This window comes from Argiope bruennichi, chromosome 3 (genome assembly GCF_947563725.1).
Source record: "Argiope bruennichi chromosome 3, qqArgBrue1.1, whole genome shotgun sequence".
Taxonomy (NCBI): Eukaryota; Metazoa; Arthropoda; class Arachnida; order Araneae; family Araneidae; genus Argiope; species Argiope bruennichi.
Genome location: NC_079153.1, coordinates 49,934,160 through 49,960,929, shown reverse-complemented (window position 1 = coordinate 49,960,929; position 26,770 = coordinate 49,934,160). Strand labels below are relative to the sequence as shown.

Below are 26,770 nucleotides of genomic sequence, written 5' to 3'. Positions count from 1 at the left end.
AAAAATGGGCCAGTTTACTGAGTTAAAATCTAACTATCTTTACCTTCAAAAGCTCATTTAAGAGGAGAGGATATTTCAGAATTCTCTGAACTGGTTTAATCAACATAGCTGGAAGATCAAAACAATTAGTCTGGCGTTTCATTATTTCTACTTTATGTTGCAAGTACTGACCAGTTGCAGAATGAGGATCAATCTGAAAAAATATATAAAAAAATAATAATACACAATATAAAACTATTGTAAACCATTGCCAATGCAATTTTGCATATTACCAATCGGTAATATACAACACACACAGATACAACTATATATACAAAGGGAGAGACTGGGCTTTAATCAACAACTCAACAAATATATATATATATATATATATATATCAAAAAAATTTTCAATTCAAATAAAACATGGCAGATAATTTTAATATTTTAAAACCAAAAAATAAAAATATTTAAACAGTATCAGAATGTATAAAATTAAAAGAATTTCCCACATACCTTATCTATCACAGAATTCACTTCATCATGGTTCCGACAATAGTGACCATATACATCTTTCATTTCATCACTTAAGTCCACAAAGCATTCACCTATTCAAAAAATTTCCAAATTAAAAAAAAGATGAGATAAAATGGCATAAGAAACATAAGAATATTAAATCAATGTATTAAATAATAGTAACCTATTAAACCAGTAGAGGTAGAAACTTTTTGGAGTCTTTTCAAAAGTCGGCTTGCAACATCAATAACTTCTTCAAGATTTCCAAATAAAAGTGGAATATTGATTCCTCTTTCCTAAACAATTTTTTAAAAAAAATCACCAACCATCATATTTTAGTAATGCCTTTAAAAAAAACAGAATATCATGCAAGAGAACATATATATATACTGGTGTGCAAAACTTAAACAACAATGTAAATTTTAAGTAGGTGTTAAGTATACATTTGTTTAAATGTTTTTATAGATCTATATATAAACATGTAATTTATATACCTTTGCTTCATTTGGATTTTTTAAAAATATTTCTTGAAGCAATTTTAGATCAGATAAGTAATCTCTTTCAGTCTGCAAAATTTCAGTGATGATACAATCCCGTTGTTCTTTCATCTTTCTCCTGAGAAGGGAAAAGAAGAAAAAAAGTGAATTTAATGTGCAAACTAAACTTTAATCCTAAATTTTTTTTAATAATTACTAATTAGGACCTTTACAATTTAATACTAAAAAACAATTTTTAATATAAATTATTGAAATAAAATTATAAAACAGTTTAACACAAAAACATGTCTATTGTTACTGAAATCGTACATGACATAGGTTTGGAACAAAAGTAGCTAAAATTTATAAAATAATAAATTCTGCCAAATAAAAATTTTAAAAAATAAAATAAATATGAATAACTGAACAATAAAATGAATAAATTTTACACAAAAATACTTAAGATATTATAAATATTGTAGAATTATTACATACAAAAAAAATCTCTTTTAATTAAATTGAATTTTACTTTTCATTTGAAAAATCGAATTTTCTCAGGGATGATAAAATTCAATTCCAAAAACACTGAAATCGATATTTACTTGAAAATATAACAGATCTGTCAAATATTGATTTTGTAATCCACACTAGATAATTCATTTGTATAAAAATTTAAACATATGTTTCGCTTATATTCCACTTTTTTGTAACTGCGAATAAAAATGGATTCAAAGAAAACACTTAAAAAAATTTTCAAGCATTGTACACACACAGTTTTTCCAGTAAATATTACTTTACTTTCAGCAGCACATTAAAATAACAATGGTGATTTTAAGATATTTTAATATTATGATTTCACTCTACTTTTAATAAATAATGTAATTCATATTTATATTTCATTAATAATAAAATATGCTAGAATATTTTACTTATAATTCCTTAAAGATATGAATTATTATATAATTTTTGAGCTTTGAAGGTAATACATTAATGTAGCTAATATAAGTTGTGCCATCATATTGATTAATAGATGTGAATTATGTGATTTTTTTCAAAGTAATTAACTTTATGTTTCCCATTTTCAATATACTTGTAAAAGAATTAACTTTACTATTAACTACCTATCAGAATAATTACACAACACCATAGCTATACTGAAGAAGATAAAATCAGAATTAGTAAGAAAATTAGTTTTCTTCTGGGGGCTTTATGAAACAAAAAAAAGGCTTGTCCAAGCAGCTTTTAAATACTTAGTTAAAAGTTAAAATCAGCATGGGAAAAAATTCAGTTTGTCATACTAAAGTAAATTTATGTCCAATGCATAAGTTTAAGTGATTAAACTAAGAAAATTAAATTATAATAAAACATTTTATTTTAAAAATCTATTAATTCAAATAGATATATATATTATTTTATCTAAATCTTTTGAGTTATCAAAAAATACAAATATAAGGCTTATAATCCTACATTTAACATTTTCCTCAAAAAGAGATGAATTCATTGTTAACATTGTTGAACAGTGTTATTGTAGAGGCACATTACAAATACTCACTTCAAGTGATGAAATATGAAAGCTTGTGTTTTGTATTGGTTTGAGGTTAAAAAGTTTAGTCTGTATATATATTTCAGTAAATTGAGCTCATGTTTGTTAATAAGCATCCTTTTGTTGAGAACCACCCATTTTTTTTAGGTTTATTTCTTTTATGATTATAAATACATATACATATTTTATGTTAGAAAAATTAGATACATTGTTTTTACTAGAAAAAGTTTCAAATTCTGCTGGTTCTTTAACAGAAAAAAAGAAATGATTATAGCAACATGAATTTAAGAATTAGTTCAGAATTATGCAACCTTCTTGTCTCCATTTATTTAAGAGAAATGAAGAGGGCAGGGTGGAACAATAAAATAGGAGCAAAATACATATTCTTCATTCACTTTTTCTTTTCAGTTAAATTTCACAATCTCCTAATTTTTCCAAAAAGAACTTTTAGAAACAAATTAATAAACAACAAAATGCAACTTAATAAATTAATACAGAGATTCAGTTTTTTACAAAAAGAATTTTACTTTTTCTCCTCTTCTCTTCTTTTTAATTCTAATTCCTTCTTTCTAGCAACTTCCCTTTCTCTTGCTTCACTTTCTTCAGAACTACAATTGCTACTATTTTCAGAAAGTTGTGCTTTGAGATTAGCTACATATGGAATAAATATATCAAAGTAATTATTAATAAAATAATGTATAGATTTAATTAGAACAGTGAAATGTAAATATTTTCAAAAAGAAAAATGACAAATAAAAAATTAATAATACTCTATTATTATTATCAATTTTTTTCCACGTTTTTTTTTTTTTTAAATCAGTATACTGAAAGTGTTTTTTTGTTACAAGGCTTATTAAATAGCCCTTAAGAATAGAAAAGAAACAATTTTCGAAATATACCCTAAACATTTAAAAGTCACAAAAAATATTTCATAGCATAGGTTTTACAAAACTTTTCAAAACAAAATTTTAAAGTTTAGTTAAGCAGCCTTCATTTTATATGTGTGAATGGAATAAATCATGATACATATACAAATATTATTCTCAGTATTTCTGTAATATAAGTATTACAGATTTTAACAATGTATAATATATATATATATATATATATATATATATATATATATATATATATATATATATATATATATATATATATATATATATATATATATATATATATATATATATATATATTAATTTTCTTAAATAGAAAGCGGGTTATAGTTTTGATTAATTCAGAAAGAAAAGTCAAATTTAAAAAATAAGTCAAAGGGTTTCAATAAAAAATAATTTTGTTTTTCAAAATTGATTGAAAATAAAAGCCACAAACTCAAGTATTTTCTCTTACTCAGATTCAAACAACAAATTTTGTACTAAGCATTTTTGCATCATTTTATATGATTTAAGAAGATAACATTATTCACCATTTTATAAGATTAAGATTCATGTTCTTAATTTCATAATTTTAAAAAACTATTGAAAAAAACAGAACTAATATATATCTTTATAATATAATACAAACAAAAATTAGACAACATTAAAAATATTTAAATAAGTTTTAAAAAAAGACTGCATACAAATTTCTTGTTGAAGTTGTGTGATCTCTCCATTAAGCTGATTGAGTTGAGTTTTCATTTCATTTGAAACAAAATTGCTATTGCTCTGCCCTCTTTCATTTTCTAATTTGTTCTTACATGCAATACGAATCTGAAAGAATATCATCATGTAATTTTCTTTAATATTGTGAATTTAAAAGATAGCAAATTCTTGTTATTTCTTAATTTCATTAATTATTATTTAAAAAACAACTTATTTAAAAAATGAAATAATACGAATGATCAAACACAACTAATTCTTAATTTGATAATCTTTCCAATGTGAAATAATAGAAACACAACAATGCACAATACAATAGTTCTTTCCAATAAAAGAAAGAAAAAGAAAACATATATATATTATGGAAGTTTTTCTATTATAAGGTAAGCAATTAATGCTTATTATTACAATATTCCTAATTTTTTTCCCTGTAAAATAAGTATAAAATTTATTCAAAATACAACCTTTATAAAAGTTATCCTTTAGCTAAATGCTTTTTTTTAGAAGTTTCATGCATTTTTATAACTTTACTTTAACAACAAAATAAAGATCTGACAAAATACTCATCATTTGCTAGAAATAAATAAATAAATATCATGACCGTAAAACTTTACTGTTGTTTTTAGTTCAAAATTTTGGTCTAATACAATCTTAAAAATACAAACATTTTAATTGCCTTAAGTAAAAAAAATCTTAGAAGAATATTTTATTCATCAATTATATCCATATTTTGTTGGTTGTAGTATGTTATTTGCACAAATGGTAAAAACAATATATATGTTACATTTGAATGAAGAAAAAGAATCAACTACATCATAACTCTTTGTAATGACATATAAACAAAATTAATAAAAGCCATCATAAAAACCACTGAAATAAAATATAAAATGTTAAAAATTAGGGGGAAAAAAACACTCAAAATGCCAACTCTCAAAGAATATCATTCCAACACATGTTTCCTGATGTAACAAAAAAATTAAACATAACACATAAATTATATCGACTTTTTTTGTTTGTATACATACTTTCAATGTTTCTTCCTTCTTTTGCAATTGACTTTTCAGTTCATCCACACTAAGTCCTAAAAAATTATTCATTATTATTATAAAAGTTAAATGCAAAAAATAATGTCCAAAATAACAGTCTTTAAAAAATAAGAATAAAAAAAATTTTAATGAATAAATATTAATGAAATAAAGCAACAATTTTGTTAACTACATTTATTTAAAAAGTATGCAAAATAAATAAAATCTTTAAAAATTAATTTATTTTATAAATCAGTACTTTAAATAAGGATAAATTAAGTATATCCACTTCAAAAATATAAAAAAATAATGTATGTATTTATTTATTTTACGCTTACTTGAACAATAATTATACCATAATTCTGATTCACTTCACATCAGTGAGGTTACTTTGCATCCTCACTTAATGAACACATGAAACCCTTCATGCTTTAATTTTAACGACAAAGAAATGATTATTGATAAGAGATTGAAAAGTCCCCCCCCTCCCCTTCACTTTTAGACAATTTTGATTTATAAGTTAAAGCATTTTAAGCATAGCTTAACATGCTTTAACTTATAAATAGCTTAACATATTTAACTTACGAAAAACACTACCTGCAACATGGAAAAAAAAAAATCTGAATATAAGTTAAATGTCAGTTAAAAGACAATAAACCTAGCATAAATTTCATTATAATATTTATATAAATCATAGTAGATTGTTAATTTGTAATTAGTTTTTTTCTGATATGGGATAAATTTGCACTTAAAAGAAAGAAGATTCTTTTGCATTATAAAAATGTAAGAGTAAAGTAAGATATTTTATTTTCATTTATTTTTGAAATTTTTAGTATTGAATGACAATGAGAACATTATAATTGTGACAGCTATATTAAGGATGAATAAAAGATATTTGTAAATATATATATTAATATATATGCACTATAAGCTTTTCTTATATTACCTCACAATAAAAGTTTATACATAGAAAAGCAGAATTTTTCTGCCAGCAAACAATTTATTTCAAAGAAAGGCAACCTGATAAATTGAAACTTGGGAGTTTTCTTCATGGGAAAAAGACTGTTGTAGCTGAAGGACTTTGGTGTTCCAGTCAAATGAATAAAACTTAAAATAATATTAAATGTTTATCTTATGAAGAAATATGTGCTAGTAAATAATTTTTAAAGACACATCCAAAAATGATTGGATAAAGTTTCTCTAATGTATCATTCTGTTTATTATTACAATCAGGCACTTGTGTGTGTGTAAAGCTTCTCCACTTTCACTGTAAAGATTCTAGACTGTATCAGTGTAAAAATTCTAGAACTGATGATATACTTGATCTCCACAACCTTAGATGCCCTCAATCTAAAGTGTTACCATTATAAAGACACAGACATTATGTTGCCTTCAGAATTCAAAAATGGGCCCCACTCAAAAAAAAATCTGTCAGAGGTTTACAAATGTTTCATTAAACTCCGAGTTATAGTTGCAAAAAAAAAATCATATTTGTTTAATTAAACTGAGAATGCAGAAAAAATCATACTTTAACCAGGCTTCTGAAATTAACCTGTGCATTCATAATTTTTTTTTATATATAAAGTATTCAACAGCAATAAAAATACATTATTTAATAACCAGATAGTAAACAACGACAATAAGTCACTAATATTTATATTCCACTAATATCCATCTTTCATTATCGTATGATATAATTACACAAAATTTTACCACATTATATTCTATACTTACGCTCAGTTTCTGAACTACTATGGCTTGATACAGATACAAAAGACAATCTTGCATTATTTGCTGAGGAGTCACAGCTATTCTGAGAAGAGAGATTTCTAGAGTACGAAACATTTGATGGAGGAGGAGGTCTTGCAGGAGTTTTTGTCATAGATACTACGAAAAAATTGTTAATTTTTATGCTAATTTGCTAAAAAGTTATTTCAAGTTATGCAGATAATCAATAATATAAAGGGTTTTAACAACCAAAATGTACTAAAAAAACTGTAAAAAATTTTTTTAAATATATATTTTTTACTAAAGATTTATATTGTTTTAACTTAGTTATCATTAAATAAATGGTATCTAACAGAATATAATATAGAACATTCATAAAAAAAACTAGTTTAAAATCTATGATTATCTTTGAAGACATATTCATTATGGAGAGCAAAAAAAAAAGTGAAATAGATTATAATATTTTTAACAATTTTGAAATATTTATTATTTAAAAAATTACCTTATAATTACTAATATTTATATTGATTTAATAAGTTATTTGGATCATTCAGATTAAATACAAAATGATTAAAATAAATTAAATACACATCTGATTCCATACAAATAAATATTAACACAATTCACAAAATCTTTAAATATATAAATCTTCAGAATATCTTAAATACAATTCAGATTACATACAAGTCTGAATACCAAGATTAATTATATAGAAATCAATTAATAATTATTAATTTAACAAATTAGTTTTATATTTTAATTATTAACTTTTTAATAAATTTATTATATGTAGATTAATGATATAAAATTCATACTTAAAGAATCTCTGTTTGAATTTTCAGTATCTATATTATTCCAGTTCAATAAATCACTGCTGCAAAGAAAGATTGAATAGAAAAATAAGTAATGTGTTTCTCATAAACAATACTTTCAGAGAATAAACTATTGTTCGAAAATGATCATAAATAATAATCATTTTTTTCTTAGAAAAAAACTGAAAAGAGTAAGGTAAAATGGGAATTTTTTCAAACCAAAAAGATAAATCAATTCTACAAAGAATTTAAAAATTAATCAATTAAATGTTTACATTAAAAATAATTTGAAATGAATAAATTTTAAAAGAATAAAAAGAATAGTCAAAAATATAAATTAATAGTAAAATTCATTTAGCATGCTAAATCATATAAAGTCAGCAAAACATTATAGAACTCTCTGGAAATAATGCATACATATTCACACTAGTAATTAAATACTCTATTAACTTTCTAAATAATTTTGATCCAACAATTTTAAGCTCTGAGAAATAAGTTGTTGTTTTTTTAATGGAAAAGTCTTATTTTTGGGGATACTTCACTATTAGTTCAATAATAATTAAACACAGATGTTGATGCGAAATGACACATTTCTGTCTTGCCTATCACTTATCAAGTTATGCATAAGGTATGCCAAATATAAACGACATAATGATAGACGAGTGATTGATATACTTATTGAATTTAATAATGCTCTCAAACAACATAAAAATACATTTAAAACATATTTTTGTTTTTTAAATGGCAGAAAATACTGCTTTTTATACGTTATTGAAACTTTAAAATTTCAAGAGTAAAATTATTTGTATTTTTAAAAAATGGGCTTGATTGCTTTGGGCTGTTACACCAATCAAATTATTTAACAAAAGAACTTACCCCATATTGACATCAGGAACATTTTGATAGGTTTCTCTGGAAGATGGGAAAGAATTGTTTCTTTCTGCAATTTTCCAATCTTGATTTATACCACTATCATTAAACCAACTATTATCAGCTGATGTGGATTTATTATCATAGATATTAAATGAATTCACACTTGAGTCTGATGTGCTATTATTACTTTCAGAGTTATATGAAGACAAGTTTTGAGCAAAGGAAACTGAATTAGAATTGACACTTTTTTCACTTTGACTAGAAAAAGAATTTGAATTGGCAAAACTAGAAGAATCTCCAAAAGTTAAATTAGAATTTTTCATTTTACCAAAATCATTATCAATAGCTACTGAAGATTGATTAACTGGAAAATCATATATAGCGCCCATTACTTCATTGTAAGAAGGTGGACCACTACCAATGATTTCTATATATGATTCAGGACATATTCCTGTTTCACCATTGTCAGTAACAACTTCATACCAATTACTATCAACTTTGCGAATAAGAGTTACAGTATCACCTTCTTTTAATGTAACATCACCTTCAAGCTGAGGATTGAAATCATATTTTACTCTACCATAAGTATCTTCAGGAAATAAGTTCATATCATTATCATTGCCATTTTCTTTGCTTTCAGAACATCCTTCTTTTGATTTTGGACAATCAACAACAATATTAATGAAATTGGCTGGAAAAATTCCAACTTTTCCATCAATTTCACCCTCTAACCAATTATCATCAACATATCGTATCAAATTTACAATCTCACCACCTTGGAAGCTTAATTCATTGGCATATTCTGCTTTAAAAGGATATGTTGTTCTTCCATATGGTCTGATACCACTATTAATGCAATCATATCCAGTATGATTGTCATTTTGAATAATGTTATTAGTAGAAGCAATTGTAGCAGGTTCAGATATAGAAGGAACATTATCTTCAGTTATAATGGTTACAAAAGATGCTGGAAAAATTCCTTGTCTACCATTGCATTCACCCCTAGGACAAAAAAAGGGAAATGTTAAATTTCACAAGAAAAAAAACTATAGAGCAAAGTAATAACAACATTTGATTTTTTTTTTTTTTTTTTTATTAACACATATTTACAGATGGAACAAGAAGGCACTCAATATGAATATCTGCTGAACAAAAGATAGATATTTTAATGCAAAATAATAATAAAATTATTGTACAAAGTTTGCATCCAGATGAACACATAAAAACACTGCACATATAATCTGACTGCAATTATTTTTATTTTATTTTATATGAATTTGCAAACAATAATAAAATTATTATACAAAGTTTAGATTCAGATGCACAGACAAAAACAATGCACATATAATCTGAATGCAATTATTTTTATTTTATTTTATATGAATTTGCAAACAATAATAAAATTATTATACAAAGTTTAGATTCAGATGCACAGACAAAAACAATGCACATATAATCTGAATGCAATTATTTTTATTTTATTTCATATGAATTTATTTTTTATTACACATGAAGGGCTAATGATGCCTTTTTTATTGTTGATTTTCTCCAAGTCAATTTTTAATAAAAAAATTGCATTAAATTGCACTATTATGAATTCTATTGTTATTATTTTAAATTGCTGCTCACAAAATGAAATTCATTTACTAAAAAATAAGATTTCATATTATAAAATCAGAACTAAATATTTCATATAACATTATTTTAATATTTAAATTGATACAGAGCTAACAGTTAATTGATTATAAAGAATATGTTAATATAAAATAAATTTTAGAATTCTCTATGTAACTTCAATCATTATAATAACTTATAATTAAATGAGACTACATTTTTCTAATAAGTTTTTCATTTCATTTCATAAGGGTTTAGTTCTTTATTTAAACTTATGGAATAAAAGTTACTTTCTTTATAGATTTTCTTCATGTGAAATTCAAATAAAATTATATTAAAATTCACAGATACTATTGATAAATTATTATTTAATCTTATATTTTAAAATGAGATTATTCTACTTAAAAACTAAATATTTTATATATCATTAGTATGTAAAATATTTTTTAAAGATTTAAACACCTAAATGATAAAGAAGAATGAACTATGCAAAATATACAGTATATTTAAATTTTTTTAATCAATTTCATATAAATCTAAATGTATACAGAAGCTAAAACCATTCATAACAACTTACTATTATTACATATATAAAATTTTAATTTAAAATTTGCAGTAATTTTAAATCAAATTATATTTAGATTTAATTACATTGCCTATCAGCTAATCTCCCACTTTATTAATTATAATTTACAAAAAAAATGAAATAAAAAATATATAACTTTACCTATACCATCCTTTATCTACTTCTTCAATAATTGTGACAATTTCATCCTGATACAGATCCATTTCTTCATCAATTTGAGCTTTCAAGTTCATTTTCACTCTTGCTTTTAAAGCCATTTTTTTAAGAGAGCTAGATTTAGGAAGCAATTTTTTATCTATTTCCCAAACATGTGTAAGTGGAAATATACCACTTTGTTCTTCAATTTCCCCTCTCCACCAATTTGAATCAATAGCTTGCTTTCCAATAACTATATCACCTATGAAAAGAAAATACTGTTTTAAGCAATTATATAGATTTGATCATAGCATTTATATACTATATATAGTTATATCTTTTCAGTTGTGTAAAGGTTTCAAAACATCTACACAACTAAAAACTGGAATACACAGATAACACAGATTTAAACTTTTCATGCTTCTTTTAATTCTTCTAAAAATGTAGCATGACCTCAAAAGATAGTTAATGCATATTTGTTAAGGAAAAGTAAGTAAAAAAAAAGGAAGTAGCTCAAAGCAGGATTTCATAAACTTTTTAACTTATCTTCTCCCCCACCCCTTTTTAAACTTCTTCACATACACACAAGTAAATTAGCAAACATACATCTAAACTTTTGAATAAAAAAAAATAATAATAAAGCTCTATTTTCTGAGTAAAATTTTGTTAAAATTGAGAGTTAGTTTGAGAATTTTAAATAGAAAATGTTAATTAATGATAACTATAAAAGAATTTGATTAAAAATAGTTATTTCATAAATTTTAATGAAATCTCTAAGAAAAACAATATATATTATATATATAAATATTTAACTATTCTTACTTATGAATGTTCCAGAAATTTGAAACAAGGAAGCCCTACAATAGTTTTTGCTTATCCAAAATTTTCACATACTAATTCACAATGCTAAGGAATCCCAATTTAAAAATCCCTAATTAAAGCAAGAAATTTCAATGGACCTATATAATCTTTGAAATTAATTTTAAATAATATTTTATATACTGCTAATATCAAATTAAATAATAAAGTACTGAAAAATAAAAGACTTATATTTAATAAATCACTTAGTATTTCATAACATGAGGAAGCCATTATTGTATTTATTTCAAATGATATGTATGTTACATTTATGTGTAATGAATACATATACTACAAATATAAAATTTTCTTAATTGTCTCAGAAAGAATTTTAGGTTTATAAAAAAGAAATTTAAACTAAGCTTTTAAAGATAAAAAAATTCTTTAAAACAAGAAAATATTCAAATCATAATCTTATTCCAAATCTCTAACTTACACAAGTTACCAAAATTTAATAAGTAAATAGAAAACCATGCTTTAAAATTAATATTAAAGATAAAAGAAAAAAATTTAAAGTTTTAACTATTTGCAAAGACATACTGGTGCTCTTTATTACTAATAATAATACACAAAATAAAAAATGAGAAAAAAAATTAGAATAATATAGATGTTATATATTCTTAATTAATGCTGCAAGTTTTGCATTATGTTCATGTTACATAATGTTTTAGATTATGTTTCATTTCATGTGTATAGACATAATTAATCAAAGAAAACTCAAAGATTATATATATATATATATATAAAGAGTGAGAGAGAGAGAGACCAATGCAAAGACCTGTCAAATATGTATCTGAAATTAAATTGTTATAAGCAAATGCAATGCTACATATAATTTATAATTTAATACAAAAATATTTAGTCAGTAATAAAATGGGCCATAAAAGTGCATTAGAAATTAAAGCAGGAAAATATACTCTATATCAATTTAATAATAATATCACATTCTAAAATGAATATAAAAATTACTTTCTCATATTTAAGAAAGCAGAAGAATAATTTCATTTCAGACATAAAATAAGAAGGCAAAATAATAATAGTAAAAGCATACAAATAAGCTTGAATTCATAATACAAACAAAAATTGCAATTTCAAAAATTAACTTTCACATTACTTTCAATATAATTTTTAAATTATAAAATTTAAAAATCAAATTATATTTATAGAAAATCAATAGTCACAGGATTAAAATGTTCAGAAGAAAATATTTCTTACCAAAAATACACACTTTAATTTCAATACAGCATAGCAAAATTATTTAACAATTGATAAAATAAGCAATTGTATCATTGTGAACAATAAAAGTTGCTTGCAACAAAATCTGTGTTTAGACTATGGCAGCTGAGAAGGAAATGAGTCTTTCTTTTCCTCCTTATTCTTCTCTAATGAGACAAGAAAAATAGGAGGAAATAAGTATCTAAATATCTTTTGAGGACAGCAGCTTATTGCCTCAAGCTCATTAGAAGTTGTTGATATAACTTGTTAGAAATGAAACCATTTTTTCTGTCTTAATTTCTTTTCATCTCAGCAATATTTTAACCTGATCTTCTTAATATCATTTATACAATTACATTTTTTTTTCTGAATGGTAATAATATATATATATATTTAGTTTTGCAGTACAGATCTTCTTAATCTTCAATAAAAATTACATAAACTTATTGAAATAAATATAAAGAACAAAAGAAAGGTAATTTAAAAACTTAATTTTAAACAAAATTACTTAATTAAAATAATAATTTAACTTATTTTAATGTTTTTTACATTAATATAAATGCTTTTTTTTAATATTTCTTTTATTATAAGATACTTCCTATTATTTCAAAAATAAAACTACATAATTTAATTATCAAATAGTTCAAAATTAATTGAAAAAATCATATTTTTCCATGTATGTTGCACTCAAGCATATTTAAAATCTTCATATACATTTTCTACATGATTTTTAAATATTTATATTGGTCATGAAAATAATGAAATGGGGATTGATAAACTTTAAAAACTTCCAAAATCCTTAAAATATAAAAATAAGTATGCATCTAATTAATTTTTTCTATTAGAATTAAGAAACTTGTTAAACAAATTTTTCAAAAAAGAAAAAAGAAAGGCTATTTCACAGAATCAAATATTAAAAATCATATTGAAGCCGTTAGAAAATCATAATGCAGACAAACAAATTTGATAATAATTATACTAAATATAAACTCATTTCACAAAAAAGAGAATACTTTTTTTTTTTTTTAGTTTTAAAAATGATGGAAAAATAGTGTTTAGTAAAAAACGTTTCAATAAATAAAATTCATTTTTAATCATTATTGAGTAAATTAATTTGATCTTTACTTGAACAAAAAAACATACTTTTTTGGCAATAAAAAAAGTTAAGGGTTTGTTCTTAAGTTTCTGAATTTATAGACGGATTACTTTCTATATTTAAATGAAAGTTTAATAAATGAAAAGAAAAAAAGCATAGGACATGAATAATACAAAAATTTCAATAGGAAAACAGAAATAAAATGAGCATAAAAACATAGTAAAAATAATATATTCATTGTGATTAGTTTTTTTAAATATGAAAATATTGAAAATTACATCATTTGTTTGAATTTTATTTTTTTTTTTTAATGAATAGATACTACCAGAAACAAATTTTAACAAATAGTTTAGAATTTGAAAAAAATTATCAAAAGTTGCATTTAAAAATAAAGTAAATTTAAAATCATACCCTTTTTCATTGTTAGATCTCCATCTTCTTGAGCATAAAAATCATTAGTCACAGCAAACAGACGATCCTCCTCAGAAAAAGGAGGAATTTTCACTTCAATAGTGAATCCAATAGGAAAGTTACCTTCACGATTATTAGAAATACCCAAAGACCACTGTTTATCGATTCTTTCTTTTACTTGGACTATATCGCCTATTAGTAATGGCAACTCAGATGGGTCATCTGTAGGAAAGTCATAGACAGCTCTAACTAATCTGCCAGGTTTACCCTCCATAACTTGAAATTATCCTGTGTCAAACAAAAACATATATCATTCATTACAAATAATTTTTCTTTTTCATATCTATTAGAAATGTCAATTATTTAGATAACAATTATAATGAACCATCATTTCTTTATTTAATATAGTCAACATCAACTTTTATGTAATAAAAATATAATAAAATAAATTTATCCTTCTACTTCAATTATTTAGCATTAGTAAAAAAATTATAAAAGTTACACTGTGAATTCTAGATATTGATAGATAGAGATATATTCCCCAAATGATTTTTGATCAATGTGATATTAAGACAAATGAAAGAAGTATATAATTTATTCACAAGCAAAATTACAACCTTGTTTATGCACGAGTCTTAGTTGGAAATCATTATATTTTAATTATAGCATATTATGCTCACATACAGAAATGCTAAAAATTACTTGTTTGTATTAAATACAAAACTCCTTAAATTATAGCCTATCGCAAATTATCAGCTTTCTTAAGTGTTTACTTCATTAAGAACCTAGGTTTTATATTTGAATGATACAACACTATAATGCAAATTGATTCCCATTTATCAAATAACAGAAATAAAAGATATCTGGATCATTACATATGTTAAAAATATTTTAATTATTATTATTAATTATCTGATTCTTTGAATTTTAGCTAAAAAAGTTTTCACAATTATGTTTTAGCTATAATGTTTATATCTTCAATGTAGAATTATATTTTGAAAATCGATGGAGCAATATAATTTAAATCAACTTCACAAAGACCCAGAAAATTATGGATAAAAAGTATTCAAACAATAATAATCAAACATCAATAAACATGACAAGAACAAAATCTGCAATAACAAAAAAATTCAAAATATATACTGAAAAGATTTACCAAAGAAGTCAATACAGTAAACATGTTGATAACTAGTGATGAGAATTCTTTTAGAAATCCAATAATCTCATGGTTTAAAAGAAAATTTCTTAATTTTCAACAAATTGTTCATTTGCAAAGCTAAGTAGTAGAGGAACAATGTTCTTATATTATCTTTTGATTTCTTCACTGATAACCAATAGCAGCTATTAGGAAAGTAAATTTCTTCATCATAAAATATCTGGCAATGCAACAGTAAGAGAGTGCATTTTATCTAGTATTTTTATTTATCTAGTATTGTCAACAGATTAATGGTAGTAGCAGGTTAGATTACAGTAGGATATAACAAAGTTAGGAATTAATGGACCAAGAATGAAATCTGTTCCTGCACTTTTTTTATTTTATTTTGTGTCTCCTTGAACTTAAATAACATACTGTAAGATGCGTCTTTAGAACAATGTAAATTTTTATCCTTATCCTCAGAAATATGAACAGAAAAAGACCAATACTGAGCAAAAGTTAATTTATTGCTAAAATACTTTTTAATGACCGAAATATGAAAGCAAAACAATATAATTAATTATATTACCTAATTTATTGACTATAAAAGATTCAATCTAACTTTACTTTTTTAAATGTAAAAATGACATTCTATTGTTTGCATTTTTTAAATGTGCTAACTTATATGAAAAAGAATGTAAATGGCAGCAATTTAAAGTGAAATCAATATTTCAGTAAAAGCAAGAAAGAAAATTATAATATCAGGAAAAGAACCCTTTCAACTATAATACTAAACTTCTTGTAAAGAATATTTGATGCTTTAGCATGTCAATATTTTATGATATTCATAAAAACAAACTAATTACACAATCAAAATTAGATTTCCACAAAGCAAAACGAAAAAAGACAAAAACGGAAATTAGCATAAGAAATGTTAGTAAAAGCAATCAACAGGATAATATATATATTATACACAAACCAAAATATTTATCGTCATCCAAACAGAGAAATTATTAAAAATAGGTGTAATCAATCCCATACAAGAGGCATACGTAATAATCAATGCTTGAATTTTATCATGTATGAATTAAATTAATGATTCAATATTAAATCATAGGTAAATAAATATTCATTGTACCTACATGACATTTTATTAACTTAAAACACAAACACTTATAACAACACTTAAAACACACATTAAAACACAATTAATAGATTGAGTAATTATTGAGTATAAAAGTTAATATTACAAAAGTCTGCTGAATTTCATACTTTCTTCCAACTGAGCAATAAATAAAAAAACTAGTGATATTGATTTTTAAGTATTTAATCAAATTAATTAGAGTTTACATTTAATTGCAATGTAACAAACATGGATTTCTAAGCAAGATGGATTGAAAGAAATCCAAAAAATTATTTCAATTTAATAACCGATGTGCAATTTATAGAAAAATACTTTATTATCTTTCAAAATTTGTTGCAAGAAAATAAAAATAAAACTTTACCAGGATTGATAATTTAGAATCTATGAATTAATCTTAAAAAATCCTAATGAAAAATCCTAAAAAATGTTATCTCCGTGATTTCTGTTCTTTGTTTTTAATGTAAAGAAGCGGTAATCTTTTATTTTGCTGGAGTATTCGAGCACAAATACAATAAAAATAAAGATAAATTATTAAAAAGAATGGTAGAAATGTCAAATATATTTCAAAATAAGTTGTCTTCATATTTGCTTATGTAAATATTAAGATGGTTAAGAATTTATTATGTGAAATTCAGACTAATAAGACATTACCTTAATTTTATAAATATCTTTAAGTAAATTTCAGTTGTTTTAAAAAATATTTAATATCTAATTCAGAGTTCATCCTATTTATATACACAGAACTCTGCTTTCCTAGTTTCATCTTTCATCGCTTGCGTCAATATTTACGAAACAATCTGCAGATGAGATGGAGTTACAATAGGAGTAGAAGTATACTTTTAAAGAAACAATTTGTGCTTAAAATAAAAATAATAAATAAAAAACTGATTTATTTGTAAACTTATTAATTAGAAGAAAAATTGAGCGATTTTTTTTTTCTATATAGCATTTTAAATTTGCAATTTCAACAATAGATGTTTAATGGAATTTCTATTCAGATTTAGAAGATATTTTAAAATAGGAAGTAAATTAAATTTTTTGTATTTAAAATATAAATAAATTTTAGTAAAAGTTGGAGAAATTTAAACATCCTAAATATGTATAGTATATATGTATTTCTGTGTAGTATGCTGCTTTAGTTGAATTGCTATTCTAGTACCTGACATTTACAAATGCGCTCAAAAACAAACTGAAGTGATGTCAATTGGTCCTACCATTCGTTCAAGTCGGCAACATTACGTCCAGCGTGGCTGAGGCTGTATAAATTTTTAGGTTAAAATTTTTAAAAACTAAAACTGAAATCATGACGAATTCAGCGATCTCTAAGAAACGAAAGGTATATTCATATTTTATGCATTGCATTTCTTTTGGTTAATTTTTAAATAATTTTGATATGCAGGTGAAAGTATGTCGTTCAGTAATCAGAAGTGGTAAGCCTAACTTACCATGCCTTCTTTTATCCCATCAAAGTTTAATAGATTTATTTATATTTTTTCCCTCCTAATATTATATTGAAAATGGCTTTTAAGATTAGAGTAATTTTTAAAATGTGTTATTGTCTGCATTTGAAAATTTTATCTACGAGTATTCATTGTGGATTGGACCGCCATGTTGTCTTCAAGATTAAAAATTTATAATTTCAAATAAAAATTTAAATCTTCTGATTGATATTCATGGTTCAATGTAATTAATATATCCTTGTTAAATGAATCATTTACCAGTGTAACTATGTTAACTGACTTTATTTGTTATAAAAAAACCATGTGCTGATATTCGATATTGTAACACCTATATTTTATATTTATTGATAGTATATGTTTTTGAGAATGATAGTAATCAAAGTTCGATTGATTTTTAAGCCGTTTTATTGCTTTTCCAAATTAATAGGAAAAAATGTTTTGTTTTACATGAAATATTTTTACTCTTTAATGGTATATTTTTGTAATCTACAATACTTATCTAACTTTTATTGAAATTATACAGTTATATCAAAAATAAATATTAAGTTATTCATATAAGTTGCAAAATTTAGAATTTAAAAATATATTAGTTCATACACCTAAGTTTTCAACACTGTTAAAATTTTCCTGATGGTATGTTCAAAATTTATGTAATTTTAATTCCTTTAATAATAAGTTATTTGTCTATACTTTAAAGAGAACATTTAAAATATCATTGAGTTAGCCATAAAATCTTTTTTTAAAAAATAATTTAAAGTAGGGATTATTGAATTAGCATGTTTTAATGATACTTTATAGGAGATACATATATTTTAAGATTTAAAAATTGTATTTATTATAAACAGGACAAGCAATAAAATGCTAATACTTTATTGTCGATCATGTTTATTTATATATAAATCTGAATTTGATGTATTGTAAGATGCTACAGTACAAGTAATGGTAGCACATGAATTATTGTTTTTAAATGACCTGATATGCAAACTGTCATATTTGAATGTTTTTTGTTTCTACCTTCCAATGTGAATTTTACTGAGGTGTAATTTTTGTTTTCTTACTTAATCAGATAAAATATAACTTAAGAACTGTGAAACATAGTGGGCGAAAGTATACATTTGTTATTTGTAGTTGATGTTTGATGATTAAATGATTAGTTCTTATTGAACAATAATGAATGGAATAGCTGCAATGAAATTACAAAATTATTTCTTCTTTCAGTTTGTTGCAGATGGCGTCTTCAAGGCAGAATTAAATGAATTCTTGCGTCGAGAACTAGCTGAAGATGGATACAGTGGTGTAGAAGTCAGAGTAACTCCAACTCGTACAGAAATCATCATCCTCGCCACACGAACACAACATGTTTTGGGTGAAAAGGGAAGGAGAATTCGTGAATTAACATCTGTTGTACAGAAAAGATTCAACTTCCCTGAAGGAACTGTTGAGGTAACTTTAAACTAATAATTTTATCTTGCATACTAAATATATTTGCGTCTTCAAAGAATAATATCCATATGCAAAATAAATTATATTTTAAATTTTTAAAAAATGTATTGATTTGTTTTGCTTTTACCTACAATGATTTTTTATATAAATACTGATCAAAGTAATGTAATTTTTTTTTCTTGTTTTACTTGCAGTTATATGCAGAAAAAGTAGCTGCTAGGGGATTGTGTGCTATTGCTCAGTGCGAATCTCTGAGGTACAAATTGATCGGAGGTCTTGCTGTAAGGAGGTATGTTAATTCTTTTCATTGAGTTAGAATTTAAAATTTTACACTTGCAAGTGGCTTTCTAAAATATTAATTCCTTGTGATTATATGTTTAATTTAATTAATAAGATGTAGATTAAATTATATTTATGTAAAAGCTAAAAAAAAACTTTTTTATGTATATTTAAGAGCTTGTTATGGTGTACTGCGGTTTATTATGGAAAGTGGTGCCAAGGGCTGCGAAGTTGTTGTATCTGGTAAATTACGAGGACAAAGAGCTAAATCCATGAAATTTGTTGATGGTTTAATGATCCACAGTGGTGACCCAACAAATGACTATGTTGAAACTGCTGTTCGTCATGTACTGTTGAGACAAGGTATGATAATTTTTTTTTTTTTTTTTTTTCTGCTTGCGATATTTTTTTTATGCATTGTAACTGTTCAGAATTCTTGATCTACATAAAAACTATAATGACATATTGTGTAATGATTTGATCACTTTTAAAACGTTTAGGCTAAGATAAATTGACATGAGTGTGTGTTGGAAAGGTATGTATGTGTAAACAGCTGTTTATGTGAAATCTGATTTTAGAGTCAGTTCCCTCTTTGATTTCTCAAATACCGAGCTACTGCTTGTAACATATTCCAGAAATATGCTAATAAAATAGGTTTGGCCAAATATATTAGTTAATATCTTGTTAGGTGTTTTATTTTAAATCGTCATTTATTATAGTCGAAAATTAATTTTTGTATTGAATATAAATCAAATTTGCGTTTATAAAATGTTTCAGTACATTTCTATTTTATCTTCATATAATAATTTTTTTTTTAAAGTGCATTGTATGAATGTAGACTATTCTTCCAGTTACCTGAAATGGCTCTCCCTTCCCATCTGATATTTCCTCTTTGATTTCTCTCCGTCTTATTTTAAGGCATGATTGTGTTCCAGATAAAGCTCTAATGCAAAGTTAATTTGCATTTTATAACAGAAGGAGTGATAATACAAATAGAAAATTGTAGAGGAATTATTTTGTGTAATGTAATGTGTAACTTATGTGTGTGGTGTGTAAATTTATTCATTGGAGAAAAACTGAATGTATATCTTGTTCAGAAAACCTCTAAATCCTTATGTAAGCCTTGATAGGTACAAGAATTCAACAAAGTTAAAAGGATGATATGCTAAAAGTTAATTGTGCAAAGTGTGCTAAATTATATATATACTGTGCAATTTAGAAATGAAAGTTAGATAGTTGTTTCTAGTGATAGAAGTTTGTAAGCCATACTCTCTCTCTCTCTCTCTCTCTCTCTCTCTCTCTCTCTCTCATAAAAATTATTTTAAGTTGAATGATTTTTTAGAATTTTAAAATCATATAGAAATCATTTAATGACAAATAAAATTATCTATTACTAACAGTACATTAAAGGTTCAGATTTTTTGCAAAATGTAGGTCTGTAACTGTCAATATATCATCAACTTTCTGTCTAATCATATTGGGTCTTAGATTTCATATAGAACTTTCCAAACTGAAGGTTTTAATGTTTTTTTAAGTATATGCATGTATACAAATTTGTTGTGAAAGGAGCTGTTGAGAAATTGCATGTTAAATTAGCCTGAAGCAGTTTCTGCTGAATTTATGAGTTTTTAATGGTTCTAATGATAAGCATGTATTTTGTCCTTAAGTCATTAGGAAAACTGATCTAAGTAAATTTGAATCTGACAGGATGGTATGGGTTTTGTTGGCATTGTTTGTAGCTACATTGGCTGGATTAAACCTTTATTTGCAGATATGATACATTCGCCTCAATTTATTTTTGGGAATTGAAAGGTTTTAAAAGAATATTTCCTTTTTATTCATCTTGCATATGTTTTGTGCATAATTCATACATGACCATCTATTATTAAGTATTAAAAGTTATCTTAATTTTTCAAGGTAATAAAATCAAATTCACTTGACTGGTAATAATAGGGCTTGTAGACTATTCATAAAGTATTGTACATTTATTGAAAAAGAATTGGTTAATTTTATTAAGTGATTTTAAAATATCCTCTTCTATGTTCTTTCTCTCTGACATTTTCCCAAACATTTTGATTTTGCCAATGGTATTATTGTTAGGTTTAAATTATTTTACATGCTTGATTTTTGTTTAGTTTATATTCATCTATATCCAATTGTGTAGACCTAGTTAATGTTAAAACTCTTAAATAGATATAAGCATAAGACTTCTGTCCAAAGTGCATATTATTTATAACTTGGTGATAATTTTCTTTATTTGAAGTATTCATGCATTTATTTAAAACTAGAAATAATACTTTAAATTTTTGATTAATTCTGAAAAATTATATTCAATGCTTTATTTTTATTTGCTCTTAATTAATGATAATTCTTTTTGTTGCCCATTTGTTTGGTATCAAAATACATTTATTCATCTAAATTCTTGTCTATCTGATGCACTTAATGATCATTGCAAAACAAGATTTAATAAAAAAAATTCCAATTCATATTAAGAAATACTGCATATAGGTAATTAGCTATTGCATTGCAATACTTTATTAATTTGATACAGTATTCTTAATATCTAGCCAAGACTAGATATTGATACTAATATTCTTCCAAATTGTGGTTAAACTTCCTTGGGAATGAATTGTGACGGTGAATGGATGAGAAAAAAGAACAGCTTTATTGGAATTATTAGCATTGGAGAAGGTAATGGTTCTTCTGTGGTGTGTACGTCAATACATTTGTGTTAAAGAACAGCCATATTTTACCATGCATGCTCCGTAGTGTCACTTAGGCAAAATGCCAGGTTGGACTAGAGTAGCATATTTTTGTAGTAAATTAATATAATGTATCACTGGAAATTATTGAGGTTGAGAAGATTAACATTTGGTATCAGTCAAATCCAAAAATTGGTATCAGGTTCATACATCACCTTAACCCTATTGTCGAGAAATACTGAAAAAGTACATGAAATTAAACTAGAAATTCTGAATCTTAATGAATTTGACTGTATTTATAAATAACCATTTCAATAATTTTCATTTTGTGTAAGATAATAGAAGTAAGTTAGTATCTTGTTGCAAAATGAAAAATTCAGACAAGTAGATGGAATATCATCAGGGATTGACTATATATTCAAAAATAATTGATTATGTTATAATAGAATAACTGCTGATAATAAGTGATAAATGCTATTCATGAACTTATGAAGTTGATGTACTGAAATGATTTGAACCAATGTAATTGTAGATACTAAATTTTAGACCTTACTTATCTAACATTCTATATTTTTGCTATATTGGAATAGAAGCTGTATCACAATGTATGATTATTTTTGTGTACCTTTAGAAAGCTCTTTTTGTCTATATAAGAACAAATATTTGTTATTTTCTAGAAGTGAATTGTTTCCAATTCAAATTTTTTGAACTATTATCTTTTCCTCTCCCCCCCCCCTCGGGTAGATGATTTTTGCGATATTGTTTGGAAGTTATTGAATAAAGTCTTATGTGCTGTATTTTTAAAGTACAATTATTGATGCTTTTTTTTTTTCCTCCCCTTCTTCAGGTGTGCTTGGTATCAAAGTCAAAATTATGTTGCCATGGGATCCCAATGGCAAGGTAGGACCCAAAAATCCACTTCCTGATAATGTTAGTATTGTTGAGCCAAAAGAGGAAGAATTGCCTCAGGCACCATACAGTGAAGCTAAAGGTGGAGATGCAAAACCACCATTGACTGCATAAAAATTGTATAAATACTTTCAAATAAAAAAAAAAACTGTTCCCATTGTTGTTTTTCTTGGGTTGTCAAAAATTTTTATAGTTTCACTTGCATCATTGAGTAGAATTATAACATTATACATTTGAATTTGTTCTTGTATGTCTTTGCTAAGCTGTTAATAAAAATTATTTTATTGTAACTTTAGTACTATCAAATAACACTGTATATTGTGCGTAAAAAGATGTTTTTGCATTCGATATTTTATATAAAAAAATTTCATTCATTTATACCAGGTTGCTTTTTTATTTGTAGAACCAAAATTATATCTTATTATAATGATGTGCAGGAAGCATTGTTCTATGTTTCACTTATGTAGGTAAAATATTTAAATAATGTTTATTAAAAATATTGCACATTTTGTTAGTACCCTTTAAAATATTTGAAACTGGCATTAATAGACGAATGCCATTAACTTTATACTTAGTCATAATTTTAGAAAATTATGTTTTTTCTTAGAAATAATAGATATTGGAACTATTTGTGATAGTTCTTAAAATTTTGATAAAAAAAATCCAGTTATAATTTTGAGTTAAAGTTGACCTTAAGCAAGGATCGTTGGAATAGAAGATCCCATAAGTTCAGAAACAGTTTTTGAAGTTAAAACATCAAGCAGTTGGCTTGGTATCTTATGTTCAATCCTTTAAAGTATTTACAGATTTATTTGATAGTGGATTTACTTGATTGCTAGTAATTAACACTGAAATGTAAATATGTATTTCATTTGATATCCCTCCAGCTTGTATTAATGCTTTGTTAAGAGAGAAATGTGTTTTAGAAAAATCAAGAATTTGATAACTTTGTTTAGAAGAAGTTTTCTAAGGCCAGTCTGTTCTAAGTAAGTTTTCTTTCGCCTCCCAACTCTGTGGGTACAAAATATAAGATTATTCAAAATCATTCTGTACAGCTTTAAAAATATAAATAACATATCATTTTCAGTATTGAAAACAGAAAGCTAATAATTTTGATGTTTCCTATCACAAATAATGACAAAATGTATTTCGGGATATATTACAATTTCTTTTGTGTTATAATTCTATTTATTTCAAGCACATTTTGTGTAAGTTTCTTCATTTTATTGTTCAGTTTTTTTTTTTTTTTATCAATCATAACCAGGTGTCATTTCTCAAGTTCAGCTCAACAAATTGCTGCGATTGAATTACTTCTATATACTAGGTGCAAATAATTTTTTGCTTATTAGAGTGATATATAGCTGGAAAATAATGAGAGATAAAATATTTCTCATCAAACATTTAAGTTTGTGGGAATATTTAAGATTATCGATAAATTTACCAGACCACCATGTTTAAAAACTGCAAATGGCTGCTGAATAAGCTTTTTGATCATGAAATTTTGACTCCAAATCAATTTTTTTTTTCAATCATTTTAGGTAATGTTATTCTTATAATAAAATGATGTGATGTGAGAAAAGAATATTGATGGAGGCACTGGGAATGAGTATAAATAAACAAGATTCTGCTTGAATCTTTTAGTTTGGAAATTCTTTTGAATTTTTAAAGAGAAGTCTTAGTTGAGCCTGCTCGGAATGAAGAACATTTGATGAATTAAGTTTTTTAGTAGCACCTTTCTTCTAGTCCTGTTGGATACTCTTTCCCTTTATACATGATAGAATGCAAGTACAACAAAAACAGAATTCTGTATGACCTATTTAAAGACTTACGTTTTGAGTAGATTAAACTCGTATGAAATTACTCGATTTTGAACGAATAAGCTCCAAGAATAAAAAATCAAACTTTGTTCAAAATTTGAAATTCTTAAGAAAACTGAAGTGAAAAATCTCGCAACCAGTGAAAATCTTTCATTAAATGTAAAATATAACGTGATCAGCTGATTGAGAATTCCAAGAGATTGCGAAAAGTCGGAAATTTTTTCTATAACTGGATGGGTTAGTTGTTTATTGGCGCAAGAGCCATATTTGGCTATACTGCTCCAATCAAATGGTAAAAGATATTAAAAAAACGCCCATTTGCTAAATTAGCACAGATGTGCAAAGATAAAATTGTGTAAATATGATATAAAAAATTATTTCAGCATCTTAAAATTTAAAACTGATTCATGAAAATTTGAAATGTACAAGAACACAAACAGAATAATAATAAAAACTATATGCAAGAAAAAAAGCCAATAGCTCTTAAGAATTTAAAAATATTTGGATGGTATTTTTCATCCACCAAGTTTTGGTAAAGTTGAATACCAGGTTTAAAAAAAAAATGAGCACCATAAGAATTAAAAACAGGAAATTCAATTAAAATATGTCGAACACTAAAATGAATTTGGCAGTTGCTGCACACAGGCGCAGTTTCCCCGAGTATGAGATGTTTGTAGGTGAAGCGCGTGTGCCCTATATGGAGACGAGTCAATTTAACATCCATCTCGCGTATAAGATGAACAGGCCACAAAACAATGTCCGCTTTAACAAAATGTAATTTATTTCCGATCTGCAGATTCCATAACTTTTGCCAATTAGAACAAATGTGATAATCAATGGACCTTTTAATGACATAAATGGAAGACCTATGCTCAAAACGGTGAATGCAAATTTTGCAGCCAAGTCCGCCTTTCCATTCCCCAAGATGCCGACATGACTAGGAACCTAACAGAAAATAATTTGAAAGCCTTCATTTTGTAAAATCTTCAGAGTGAATAAAATTCTGGTAGCAATCGGATGCATCCGATTGTAGTAATATGAGAGTGCCTCCAAAGCACTCATGCTATCGGTGTAAATGGAAATTGAAGTTGGGTGGATGGTGAAATTTTCTGGAGAGCACAGAATATAACTACCAGCTCAGCAGTAAATATGGAGCAACAATTGTGAAGACTGTGGCTCAGTGTATAGATGGGTTCACACGAGGCCAACTATTGCGCGCAATAGAAGGTCACGCTTACTTCAGGAAAATCACGTGACCGCAATGGCAACTGGTTGTCCCGAAGGGACAACCATTTGCCATTGTTTCACCGACGTTGTCTCAACTGTTCACACGAGGACAGTAGAGAGAGAACAATTGCGCGCAACCATTGGCCTCGTGTGAACCCACCTTATCAGATGGAAGTGTGATGCCACAAAC

At 25.3% G+C, this 26,770-nt stretch overlaps 2 protein-coding genes across 3 annotated transcripts in view; one reads left to right on the top strand and one right to left on the bottom strand.

Moving 5' to 3' along the window:
* The window catches only part of LOC129963306 (dynamin-binding protein-like), a 34,093-nt gene extending 16,566 nt beyond the window's left edge, over positions 1-17,527 (bottom strand). The window contains exons 1-13 of one of the 2 annotated variants that reach the window (XM_056077594.1): positions 17,395-17,527; positions 14,465-14,752; positions 10,891-11,146; positions 8,553-9,551; positions 7,680-7,738; positions 6,871-7,023; positions 5,137-5,192; positions 4,093-4,222; positions 3,041-3,164; positions 989-1,109; positions 679-790; positions 495-586; positions 44-193 (exon numbers count right to left, since the gene is read on the bottom strand). In XM_056077594.1, coding sequence (XP_055933569.1) covers positions 44-193; positions 495-586; positions 679-790; positions 989-1,109; positions 3,041-3,164; positions 4,093-4,222; positions 5,137-5,192; positions 6,871-7,023; positions 7,680-7,738; positions 8,553-9,551; positions 10,891-11,146; positions 14,465-14,738 — 2,526 coding nt within the window. In that variant the 5' untranslated portion in view covers positions 14,739-14,752; positions 17,395-17,527. Of the gene's footprint in view, positions 1-43; positions 194-494; positions 587-678; positions 791-988; positions 1,110-3,040; positions 3,165-4,092; positions 4,223-5,136; positions 5,193-6,870; positions 7,024-7,679; positions 7,739-8,552; positions 9,552-10,890; positions 11,147-14,464; positions 14,753-15,620; positions 15,722-17,394 lie in introns of those variants that run through there. The other variant, XM_056077595.1, reaches the window with a different exon arrangement.
* A 392-nt stretch (positions 17,528-17,919) lies between these two features.
* Positions 17,920-23,693, top strand: LOC129963807 (40S ribosomal protein S3). The gene is made up of 5 exons (XM_056078374.1): positions 17,920-18,079; positions 19,422-19,646; positions 19,841-19,935; positions 20,101-20,288; positions 23,475-23,693. The coding sequence occupies exons 1-5, from the start codon at positions 18,047-18,049 to the stop codon at positions 23,648-23,650; spliced, it is 717 nt and encodes a 238-aa protein (XP_055934349.1). The 5' UTR covers positions 17,920-18,046; the 3' UTR covers positions 23,651-23,693.
* The last annotated feature ends 3,077 nt before the right edge of the window (positions 23,694-26,770 follow it).

Coding starts and splice junctions, on each gene's coding strand:
- LOC129963807 (XM_056078374.1), top strand. CDS start 18,047: ATGACGAATTCAGCGATCTCTAAGAAACGAAAG. Junction 19,647..19,840: donor TCCCTGAAGGAACTGTTGAG/GTAACTTTAAAC, acceptor TTTTACTTGCAG/TTATATGCAGAAAAAGTAGC. Junction 20,289..23,474: donor TCATGTACTGTTGAGACAAG/GTATGATAATTT, acceptor CCCCTTCTTCAG/GTGTGCTTGGTATCAAAGTC.